Source organism: Plectrocnemia conspersa, unplaced genomic scaffold, assembly GCF_051122295.1.
Source record: "Plectrocnemia conspersa isolate PC_06_02 unplaced genomic scaffold, ASM5112229v1 ptg000008l, whole genome shotgun sequence".
In the NCBI taxonomy this organism is placed as follows: Eukaryota; Metazoa; Arthropoda; class Insecta; order Trichoptera; family Polycentropodidae; genus Plectrocnemia; species Plectrocnemia conspersa.
In genome coordinates, this window is record NW_028277172.1 from 22,328,426 (window position 1) to 22,340,604 (window position 12,179).

The following is a 12,179-nucleotide window of genomic DNA, read 5'->3' on the forward strand; positions in this document are numbered from 1 at the left end:
CTCGCATAGCGCTTTATTTAGCGCCTAACGCTAAAAACTGGCGGTTGTCATACCGATTGTCAAATAACCACTTCCACTTGATATTAATCGCTGATCCGGCTTCTGATAACGTTTTCTATATTGTGTATTTTATCACTTTCTGTGAAGATGGTGTCAAAAGTAGCGATATTTGGGGCCACAGGAAAGACGGGGCTTTGTGTTGTGGAAGCTGCTATTGAAAAAAGTATTGTATCTTTACTACCTTACAGTCGCTATAACTTAGATCTAATTTATATTCATTAATTATTCAATTAATGGCCCGTATAATTTACTGTTGTTATGCAAGGGAGAGCATTGTACTAACGAATTAGTAATTCTTTTAAATCGTTTTGTACATATTTTTTTATTTCTATTAATTTTGATATTTTACAAACAAAGGAAGAAAATTTGTAAATCTGTATATTTATACTATTACATTTCATTATTATTTATAAATAGATTTGTATTCATTTATTTAATTAATTTAATTAATTATACAATTTTGGTAACCGTGTTCCTTTTCAGAACCATCTTTCGTTAATATTTCGTCTTAATTACATTAAATTAAAATAATTTTTATATTTTTGAAGATACTTCTCTTTTTATAACAACTCTCCACTTAATGTATGATACATATATTCTTTTTTATATGATATTTGTAGAAACAGTATAAAAATCATTTAATATTACTTTTCTTATACTAAGTATAATTTATTTTTTCATTTCATATGTATTGTATATATCATACATATGCAATATAATCATTTTTGGATCACTTGCTTGAGTTTTTGCAGATGCTTAAATTTTGATGCATATAAAATAAAAAAACAGTGGTAAAACGTATCTGGTATTATAATACATATGTACATGTTATAGTGAATGTGTGTTGAAGTTATATTTTCACTAGTATAAATATAATTTCACTAATTCAGCCAGTTAAAATGTATCAATCAATTAATTTAAAATTTTACTGCTCAGTATCAGAAAAACTGTATTTATTCACAAGCAGAATTGTGATGTTACATCGTTTTGCAAAATACTACAATATTTAAAATAAATTAAACCTAATCTTAACGAATAGGAAAATAGTTTTATTAGGTTTCAACAGCAAATGAAACTTTCGCAACTGTCATTGAATTTTATAGACATTTTAAAGTAGCATATAATTTCACTAATGCTTATCAGTAAAGTTATATTTTTCTAGTAGAAATATATGTCTACCGGTGAAAATATATTCGGATATGATTTCATCGAAACTTCGGTGAAAATATAACTTAACTCATTTGCTGCAAAATATATACTTTATCTAAAATACATCCTTATGGTAAATATATTACCATATGTTAATCTATTTTCTTACCAGGTGAAACCAAAAGTAAGATATTTTAAAAATAAATTGAAGCACCAGTATGTGGTGTACCACAGGGATCTAAGTTAAGCTCACTACTATTTGTGTTATGTATAAATAATACTATGAATGTAGTAAAAAAGTTTAAAATTAATCTTTTGCAAATAATACCTTAATTTATTATGTAGGTAAGAGTATGAAAGTAGTGGAAGAGTTGAATTATGTAATAGATATAGTAAATCATTGATTGAAAGAAAATTAATTACAATTAAACATAAGCAGAATTAAATAATATGGAGAAGATGTTGAAGTAATGATGAATGGATGTAAAATATATTTTAATTAGTTAATACAATTAACTTTGAATATATAATTTGTAATAAAGAAGCTTTAGATAACACTATTAGATAACACCCGCCTTTAATGACTCATTACTTATCTCAATATTCACTACATGCTTATCATTTTGGTATTTTTCCACTTTCTATACAACAGCATAAATCCATCCAAATGAAAAAGTAGATAGTATATTGTCCATTTATTGTCCCTTTTTCCTCACTTAGTAAAAATCTTATCGCGTTTAAAAGAATTTCTCAGTAGTTAAAATATAAATAAACAATTAAGTTTTTGCAAAATATATTCAAAAACTCAACAATGTATCAGGCTAATTGAGTATGTTGCATAATAAATTACAGTATTATTAATGCTCGACGTCATTTCAGATCTCATCATAAAAGTCTTGGTGAGAGATCCTTCTAAACTTCCAGAAAAATTCAAAGGTAAAATTGAAATTTTAACTGGCAACGCTTTGAACCAATCCGACGTGAACGGAGCCGTTGCCGGCGTCGACGCAGTCATAGTGGTGTTGGGCACCGGCAGAATATTGGATCCCACCACTGACATGTCCAACGGAATGAAGAACATCATCACTGCCATGAAAAGCGAAAAAGTCGAAAAAGTGTCCGTCTGCTTGTCCGCATTCCTCTTCGACGTTCCAGAAAAGGTACCGAAGATCTTCACAGACGTAAACGCCGATCATCAGAGAATGTTCGATGCTTTGAAAGAGAGCGGCATGACGTACATAGCCGTACTTCCTCCGCATATAGAGGGTAATTATAATTTATAACAAATTCATCAAGAGCTTCAGAGTATGATTCAAAATAATGCATATTTTTCAGAATCACCGAGCGAGAACTATAAAACTGAATTTGACAAAAACCCTGGTCGCAAAATATCTAAATATAGCTTAGGAAAATTTTTGGTGGAATGTCTTTTCGATTCGAGCTTTTATGGAAGAGTCGTCGGATTGTGTGATGTTTAATACAATGAACATGTATTAAAAAAGATAAAATATTATACAAACATTATATATAAATCATAGCAAAGATTTTAAAATCATATTTTATTAAAATTCCTCTGTAAATATATAACGATTTACTGATATGTTATAAAGCTCATTGAATTAAACTGGATCATTAGATTCAACAAAATGTTTTGATTTTTTTTATTGATTGTGATGGAGTCAGGCCTGCCGGGAGGGGGAGGGGAAGGTGGTACTGATGTATTTCAGATATAAGCTCCTTCAGTCCTTTATACACATACAATAAATAAAAGGAGCGGAATATTGCCTTCAAAAGCACCCACTTTCTAGGTAGTACATTCACAATAAATATTATTATTCAATGGGAAAGGTTGTAGTTTTTTGACGCGGCTCCGTTTGTGTTAAAATTTGTTTGCAAATTATTGTTGACTTTATTGTTTTTTGAACGTTTAAAAAATATTAGACATAAGAAAAAATATTCAACTAATGTAAATTAGTAGCAGTAAATTTAGGTATTCGATCTGAAAATTCAGATCGAATACCTAAGGAAGAAGCAAAGAAATAACAAAAAATTAATAACAGCGTCAGCTGAATTATATAAACTTAATGTTCTTATAGATTATATTATTGATAATTTGACAAGTGGATTTAATGCAGCAAAATAAATAAATAATGCATTCAGTTTCATGTGGTTATTCCTAAAAGAAAGTCTAGAAAGAACAGTCTCGAATCTATCCCGAAAATATTTTTTAAAATATGTCATTTCAGTAGAATCATATCGGAATACATATTTTCAAAAGCCAGTGAAAATATAAATTATCTGGCAAGTGCTAATAAAATTATATGATTTCAATTTTTCTATATGTAGTAATATATATATATTTACAAACTTATCATTATTTATTTACATCCTATGTATAAATGTTAGAGTGAATGTGTATATTTTGGTAAAGACATATTTTCACTAGTAGATATATATAATATTTCTACTAGCGAAAATATAATTTAACTGATAGGCGCTAATATGCTGCTCTAAAATGTACATAAAACTCAATTTGACAGTTGCGAAATTTCCATTTGCTGTTCAAACCCAAACCTAACCTAATGAAAGTTCTAAAATTAATTATAGTTTTAGAACTTTCATCAAGTCAAGTCCAAAATAGAAACTAAGCGAACCCATCTTTCTGGGAGAAATAAGCGAAAGAAGAAATACAGACAGACGACACATCTCGCATATTGCTCCATAGTTTGTCCGCACTTCGATATTACACTATGTTTTAACAGTATCATAGCTATCCTTACCAATATTACTATGGACTTCTAATATAAGAGGGCTCATCAAAACATAATTTTTGGTTAATAGAAGAGTGCAAAAACAATTATCATTTTTCAGAAGGCAAAAATTCACGTCAAAAGCAATAAAATCGTGACGGCGCCATCGCAGTGGAAATGCTCGACAATGGCGACAGTACGATTTTATTGCTTTTGACTTGGATTTTTTCACTTCTAAGAAGGGATAATTGTTTTTTGCGCTCTCCTATTGGGTAACATTCTGTTTAGATGTTCTTTATTCGATTCTATATAACATTGTTATAAAAAGTCTTAATATAAACGCTTGATAATCAAGCGATTACACCGCGATGACATGATTTTATTGCTATTGCCCCGGACTGGAAATTCACTATATGGCCACACTGAACAGCAAGGAAAACACGTCTAATTATCAGATAATTATCAAAATTGCGATTAATATTTTTACACATATTATTGCTTTGCAAAAAAATTAGACATTTTTCCCCGATAAGGTTTGATTCTTTAGAATTAAAAATAAAGGAATTTTCCGAATCATTCTTAATCAATCAAAAATATAATTTATGATATGTATCTTATAAAATAAAATATAAAAACACAATTTAGGATTTTTTTGTTCAATTCGATTTGAACTTTTTATAAATAATATTTAATAAAAAATTTATGTTATAATATAAAAACATTATAAATTATTCATAACAAAGATTTTACCATATAAATTTTATTACATTTTTTCAGTAAATTATCTAATTTTAAATTTGTCATCGGAGGTGGAACAGGAGTGTTTGATATTGTATTTGTTTTCTTACATTGTTCGTTATTCTCAATTTGTTTAAAACTACCGTAAATAGTCACAGGCTCGCAAACATTATATCCCAAACGAGCGTAGAAACTCTCACGGTTTATCGTAGATAAATGTACCGTTGCTAATTTTAATACGGAGCGGCAATACTCTTCGCTGGCGCTCATTAAGAAAGTTCCTAAACCTTTCCCCCTTAAAGTTTGCGTTATGACTACCGATTCAATGAAACAACTCGTTTTAAGGCTAGGTATAGGCGTAATTTTACAATGCCCTATAACTTTTTTATCTTGCGTCAATAAAATCAAACAGGTGGGCATTTTATCGCACGATGACTTCAAACTCAGCATCCGTGCTGTTTCGCTCCTTGGCCATTCTTCGTTCACGAGTTTGCAGCATTGTTGCAAAAATTCTGGATGCCGATGCAACTGAACGACGGAGAGCGAAGATTCGTCAATATCTGCAATATGATTTTAAATAAGAATAAATAACAGTAAGTAACAAGAATAGTATTATATGTTTAATAAAATACCGTCTTCGAGTGGGCAAACGGTTTGTTCCTCGCTAGTATTTATCATTTCTAATAATTTGTTTTGTTCTTTTACCGCATCACTGTAATACTAAAAAAAATGAATTGTAATATTGTAATAATTTTTTAATTAACTATCTATTGAAACCATACTTTGAAACTATAATAATCAACTATTAGTTAAAACTGGTAGTTGTGTCTTAATTATACGATTGATAGCTAAGGTTAGTATAAAGAACATCTTTAAAAAATTTTGGAAGAACTGTCAAATATATGTGACGTACAATGTCAAATATCGCCTATGGCCAAATTTGGTCATAGGTATATTTGAAGCGACTATCAACAATTATTTTTTTAGATTTCATTAAATGTATGACTGATAAAAACATCTGTTTTTATTGCGTAAACATTACGCTTGTTAAAAACATATTTTTAAAGCATATTTCTTCGAATTGAAGAAGGACAATTCGATAAAATATCTGTCATAAAACTCGGTTTAAAATTATTACAAAGAGCAGAGGCGTCGTTATTTATTTTATTAATAAACGTTTTTCTGAAACATCACTGTAAATTTGCAACAAAAAAATAGTCTAATTCTTCACTTTTTTACAAATTTAGATGTAAAACTTTAAAAACAATTTTTCACCGATTAAAAATCATATTATTTTGCCTATACATATAAGAATCGAAGTAGTTTTTTTGATGTTAAGCTTTATAGATAATTTGTAAGACAAAATGTTAACTGAAATTTGGTAAGAACTCAACTTTAGACTAAAGTGATCAGACGTCTCACAATAGGTGGATCTGTCCTACATTTGAATCGTTTATCCCACATTAAAATCTGTCCCTCAAAGTGTCCCACATTGGTACATGGCTGCTATAAAACTTGTTATTGGCAAAGCGTCACCCACGCGTACGTCATTTACGTACGCAATAGTAAAGTATTTTTTTCTATGAGGTTTGTCACAGTGATTTTACGATTAGCTCGGGGGTACAAGAGGCACAACGAGACATGTCGCACCAGATAAACTGTCTTCGTCGAAATAAATAAGCAGTTATTTACGTAATGTAAAATTTGAAGATAAAGGAAAGCAATTAGCAATAGCTGAAGTAGTCTTTGCCTATCATACAGTAAAATCTCGATATAACGGACAGAATATCTGGGCAAATATGAAAAAAATGTTTAAAATATCCTGTTAATGTTATACATGTTTAAATCCGAATGTTTAATTATCTCTTACTTTATACCTACAACTAGATATAAATAACAACATTAAGCAATAAAAATGATAAACTAAGGTTGTGACTTAGGTCATTCAATAATGTGGAATATAAAATTACATATAAAATTAGTAAAACATGCTTTTTGTTAATGGCAACACATTATAACCTGTCATTCTTTGAAGCTCTCGTACGATCGACGTCACTTTCTAAATAGCAGTACGCTACTCAAAACGACAAGAAAATTAACAATTAACGCAGAACACCCGAACAAAAATTCAAGGTTCGCAAGTTACATTTTAGACTAACGACAATTCAGCGTCGTAGAGTAAACTGTGACTTATTTTTAGATGCTATTTTATTCGCTCCGTTGAGTTTTGGCCTCAACACTTTTATTTAACGCCATTTCGTACATTTCGTACGAATAAATAAATAGTTTATTCCGAGTGAAAAAAATATAATAATAAATATACATATGTAATATATTTTGGAATTGAATAGATTTCATCTACCGATATGATGCACGGAAGGATGGGAGTCCTTCCGATAGCGACAGAAAATCCGCTGGGCCTTTCGTGGCACGATTCGGCCTGGATACCGATGCTCAATCCTTCCAACATAATGGACTATTTTTCGGAAAGGTCGAATCCCTTCTTCGACCGCACGTGCAACAACGAAATGGTCAAAATGCAGCGTCTCAATCCCGAACAGTTAAAGTATGCACTTGAAAACGTTTTCCACCTGTCTCATATCTTGTAGACATATAACATACGACCGTTTCATTTTAGCAACATGACCGGATTGGAATATATACTTTTACACGTCCAAGAACCTATTCTGTACGTTATAAGAAAGCAACATAGGCATTCTCCCACTCAGGCGACTCCCTTGGCCGATTATTACATCATAGCTGGGACCGTATATCAAGCTCCCGATCTTGCCAGCGTTTTAAATTCCAGGCTGCTATCGGCCGTTCATCATCTGCAATCGTCTTTTGAAGAAACGGCCGGTTTTTCCAGATATCATCCCAGCAAAGGGTATTCCTGGGACTTCAAACCGAACAAGCCGGGTAAATTAAGTCTCATAAGTCGAATTGCTTGTATTTTTATAAAAATGTTTTTTAATTTGAGGCGTGGACCGAAACGCAGCTAACAATTCACCGAGCGGTCAAAGCAATACTGTCAAGGAAGCTCCGGCCGTACCGAAAGAAGAACCCTCGACGCTCTTTCAGCGACAGAGAGTCGACATGCTGCTATCCGAACTCGTCAGACAGTTTCCGTTGCCGTCGATGCAAGATACAAAACCAGTTGTAAATATACAATTTAATTACTTTAAATTTATATAATTGGCAAGAGGATTCTTGTACTAAACTTTCGCAATTAAGATTGCGTAATTCTCAGCTCTATTTATTGTGTTTACTAAAAAGCGCATTAAATTTTGGGAGCAATATCTTTCTGTAAACAATAGTTTCTCCATATGTTAATCATTGTGGCTGGAAATTTAATAGGATTTGTTAACATTTTTACTTTCAGATTAATGCAACAGTTAAAACTGAAAATAACACAGATAAAAATCAAGACGTTAAACCAGACGTGTCTCTTTTGAACGTAAATATTAAACAAGAACCGGGAGAGCCTCCCGTGGCCAATTCCACTAACACCACGACCGTCGCTAACGGTCCTTCGAGCGGTAATAACATAAAACAGGAAGCCCCGGAAGTGAAACGAGATAGTATGAAGCCGCCTCCGGAAAAAAAAGCAAGACTGAATTGATTTTAAAATAAGAGAGTATTGTAAATTTGGTAATATTTTATTGTATAAGATATAAATATAAAAATAGTTTAATAGTATTTGTCGTTATTTGGAACTCTCTCCCCCTGTCCTATAGCAATCGCTAACAATTTTCCATTTTTCTTCGTGGGCGGTTATGAAAAAGGTCTGTTGGAAGGATTGAGGCTTTTTCTCGGAGAAGCTGACGTTGCCGCCGACCTGCACCAGGACCGAAGTGGCGGACGCCGCGTGAACCGGATGAGCGTCCAGGACCATCAGAGAGTGATCCGTCGGGGGTAGATCCAGTAGAAACTTCTGGATGCGATCGCACCCGGCCACGCCGTTGCCGTTCCACACCAACTCGGCGGAGTCCAAATACAGTTTGCCGATTTCGTGACGGCGCTTGTCCATTCGTTCGTAAAATAGTCGCGTGAAATCTCCCGCCGTCGTGCACGCCTGGTCGATCTTTTTCGTCAATTCCGCGTTCATCTTGTGCACGCCGGCGTCGAGGTCCGATGACAGTTGTTGACAGTCGGTTCAGTGCTGCCAGTTACAAAAATAAACCCATGCTGTATAATGTGAGGCTTTCAGAGCACTAAGAGCAAACCCGACATCTGACAAAAAAATTCGCAAAATTTTAACTCCCCGTAGAGACTATAAGGGTTCATTTATATATTTATTTAGGTTTTATAATGGCCAAAACTTGGCATCACTAAATTCTCTTGGCAAACTTTAGCAGACTCGCAACAGCCGGCGCTGCCTCGTGGACCAGTTGCTTATATAATGTAATAATTATGTACACTGTATACATCTTAATAAAATACCACTGCAGCGTCTCAATCTGTTTCTAATAAATTGTTAAAATATTATAGCCGCATTTTTATTTTGCTGAGATTACACCTATTTTGTAAGAAATTTATCTGCTGATTTTGGCGTTCTGGTTACGAGCATAAAGGGCAAACTTGACAATGTAATATCTATTTATCTCATCCCTACGCAGTATTCACAAATATATAAATATACGATAATTAAACTACACCTTTACGAGTTTAATTCGCTCCGTCGGAGCTCGTAACTCAAATTACTGCGAATGTCAAATCAAATGTCCTCATTGAAATACCATTAATCCATTTCAACGGGGAAAACTGAAATTGATTAATGGTAATTGAAATGGTGAATAAATACTATAAAAATTATTAATAAAGTTTATTTTAAAGTTAAACAATACGTTTTTTTGCTTGTAAAGTCAAATAAAAAATTTCGTATCTCTAAAAACTCGTTACTCAAGCTTACACTGTATATCTGAGTTGGGCAATTGATTTATAAATGATCTCACTGCACTTGACCAATTTTAAGCTTTTGTAAAAATCTTATAAATAAACTAAAACTCCTTAATTAAAAAAATATTTAGATTTCATACATACGGCAATTATTAGAGGGAGCAACAGCTTCAATTTTTATTTAAAAACTACATTCTGCAAAATTATATTATAAATCGTATCAGAGTGGATTGAACTGAATCTTGGAAATAAACTATACTATTTTATATGGTACTGTCTAGCAAATATATACGTATTTGACAGCCTAAAAATAAGAAAAGTCTAAAAATAAATATATCTGAATTTTGGCCATTGAAGTTTATTCGGTTTTATATTGAGTGATTTTATTATGCTGTCAACATTATCAGTAGTGTCACTACAGTGCCGTCTTTGAAAATAATTAACCTATCTTTGTTTGACACACTTTTGCGAATATGTTTTATTTGATAGGTTTGGGCTTAGGTGATGTTAAAGATATAACCGTCAAAGGATTAGAAATAGTTAAAAAATGCGATCGTGTCTATCTCGAGTCTTACACATCAATATTAACAGTCGGCAAAGATGCATTGGTTGGTTGGTTCGTTTATTATTCGATCAATTATTTTTTTATACAAAATGCGGATTGTATTCGTTTAAAGGAACAATTCTACGGCAGAGATGTGATCGTAGCAGATAGAGAGATGTGCGAGAGCGGTGCAACCGAGATATTAAACGGAAGCAAAGATCAAGATGTCGCTCTTCTAGTAGTAGGCGATCCGTTGGGTGCGACAACTCACACTGACATTTTATTGAGAGCGAATGAATTAAAAATTCCGTTTAAAGTAAGCAACTCTCGGTAATATGCTAAATATATTACTATATTGGAATTTATAATAATATTATAGGTTGTACAAAATGCGTCAATCATGAATGCGGTCGGTTGTTGTGGCCTTCAGTTGTATAGTTTCGGAGAGACGGTCTCTATACCGTTCTGGACGGATACTTGGAGACCGGATAGCTATTTTGATAAAATTATGGCAAATTACTCGAGAGGCTTGCACACTCTTTGTCTTTTAGGTATTATTAACGATTTAAAGCATTTTTTTTATACTGTTAAAAATGTATTAAATATTATAGATATAAAGGTGAAAGAGCCGACGGAGGAAAGTTTAACGAAGAAAGTTCGGGTTTATATGGAACCTCGTTTTATGTCAGTTAGCCAAGCGTGTGTACAATTATTTAAAATTGTTCAGAATAAGTTAAAAGAAGACAATTGTAAATATCTTATTAGATAACGCTACTTGCGTATGTGCAATAAATACTAATCAATATTTTCATTTCAGCATGCCCAGTAGATGAAAATATAACTGTAGTCGGCTTAGCTCGAGCCGGCTCCGAAACTCAAAAGATTGCCGTTCTTACATTGAAACAGATGTGCGATACTGATCTAGGTGCACCGTTGCATAGCTTAGTTATACCATCGAAAACTTTGCATCCACTCGAAGAAGACTTTTTGAATATGTATAGATTGAATAATTGATTAATAAAAATATAATTGTACAATTTGATTTTTAATTTATTTGCAAATGAAATATATTGCGTATGGAATTCATTATGCGTTTGTTTGTTCATGCTGATAAATTATTAAATTATGTGATACATACTATTCGCGACGAATAAATGGACAAAAGAGTTGCAATTATAATATATGATCTTCACCCATTGCATAACTACTGTGTTAACTAATGAACGGGCATCAAAATTAGTGGCAATACTACTACAATTATCAATAGTGATCAAAAGCGAAAATATTGTGATCGTTTTCCAATAATGATAAAGGATGACAGATATAATCCTATTCGTCACACGAAACAGTATCATAAAAATTGAAGGTGCTCAGTAAGGTCAAGTAGTTTACAGTGTTTAATACTAATTGTTTTAAAAAGTCTGCATTGCCATTGTATATTTCGTCGCTTTTTATATACTAAGGTGTTTCGAAGGTGACGATTTTTTAAAAGTTATGTGTTTCTACTAGGCATTTTACAATTACTAATATTTACCGAAAATGCACTTTGCTATTTATCTACATTTGTATTTATTTTATTATGGCCAAGACTTTAGGGTAATCTGTAACCGGTAACACTGGCGTGACGGCGGCATTTTCTATTGGTGGACTTCGACGGATAGACAACGGCGGTGGTGCCTCGTTCACCGTTCACTTCTATATTCTAACATGTAAACCATTATATACTTCAAATGAATACTACTGTAGCGGTTCAATCTGTGTCTAATAGCCATTCGTCACCATACGCACGACAAAATTACATAGTCATGATGAAATTAAATTTTTACGAGTTAAAATTAAAAAACGAAAACCGCATTTATTTTTATTGAAACTTATTATATACGTACATATAATATGTTTAGATTTTTCCGAATTGGATTGTTCTGATTTATTCGGGTCAAGGGTACTTTTTTGATATCTTGAGGCACATTGAAATCAATTTTTATTCAACTTGGGTTTTTGCTTAAAATGTTAAAAAAAAAGAATAACTAATAATTACA

The 12,179-nt window shown here is 32.3% G+C and overlaps 5 protein-coding genes across 6 annotated transcripts; 3 read left to right on the top strand and 2 right to left on the bottom strand.

Annotated features, from left to right (window-relative positions):
• Positions 1-10: 10 nt before the first annotated feature.
• Positions 11-2,860, top strand: LOC148233423 (flavin reductase (NADPH)). Its single transcript, XM_088189967.1, has 3 exons — positions 11-223; positions 2,089-2,475; positions 2,545-2,860. Exons 1-3 carry the CDS (start codon positions 148-150, stop codon positions 2,685-2,687), a joined length of 606 nt encoding a protein of 201 aa, XP_088046093.1. The 5' UTR covers positions 11-147; the 3' UTR covers positions 2,688-2,860.
• A 1,729-nt stretch (positions 2,861-4,589) lies between these two features.
• On the bottom strand, positions 4,590-6,857 carry Naa80 (N-alpha-acetyltransferase 80). Of its 2 annotated transcripts, none has more exons than XM_088189966.1 (3): positions 6,717-6,857; positions 5,330-5,417; positions 4,590-5,257 (listed from the first exon to the last, which is right to left on the bottom strand). In XM_088189966.1, the coding sequence occupies exons 2-3, from the start codon at positions 5,373-5,375 to the stop codon at positions 4,692-4,694; spliced, it is 612 nt and encodes a 203-aa protein (XP_088046092.1). In that variant the 5' UTR covers positions 5,376-5,417; positions 6,717-6,857; the 3' UTR covers positions 4,590-4,691. The 2 variants fall into 2 exon arrangements, with proteins under 2 accessions (XP_088046092.1, XP_088046091.1); XM_088189965.1 differs by lacking the exon at positions 6,717-6,857 and adding an exon at positions 5,480-5,629 and having other exon boundaries at positions 4,591-5,257.
• On the top strand, positions 6,700-8,394 carry MED6 (mediator complex subunit 6). Its single transcript, XM_088189964.1, has 5 exons — positions 6,700-6,830; positions 7,049-7,263; positions 7,336-7,616; positions 7,678-7,856; positions 8,080-8,394. Exons 2-5 carry the CDS (start codon positions 7,064-7,066, stop codon positions 8,317-8,319), a joined length of 900 nt encoding a protein of 299 aa, XP_088046090.1. The 5' UTR covers positions 6,700-6,830; positions 7,049-7,063; the 3' UTR covers positions 8,320-8,394.
• On the bottom strand, positions 8,341-8,805 carry Nxt1 (NTF2-related export protein 1). Its single transcript, XM_088189968.1, has one exon. The coding sequence runs from the start codon at positions 8,803-8,805 to the stop codon at positions 8,404-8,406; it is 402 nt and encodes a 133-aa protein (XP_088046094.1). The 3' UTR covers positions 8,341-8,403.
• A 1,161-nt stretch (positions 8,806-9,966) lies between these two features.
• Dph5 (diphthine methyl ester synthase) lies at positions 9,967-11,177 on the top strand. The gene is made up of 5 exons (XM_088189453.1): positions 9,967-10,204; positions 10,274-10,456; positions 10,520-10,691; positions 10,752-10,889; positions 10,958-11,177. The coding sequence occupies exons 1-5, from the start codon at positions 10,070-10,072 to the stop codon at positions 11,152-11,154; spliced, it is 825 nt and encodes a 274-aa protein (XP_088045579.1). The 5' UTR covers positions 9,967-10,069; the 3' UTR covers positions 11,155-11,177.
• Positions 11,178-12,179: the final 1,002 nt, after the last annotated feature.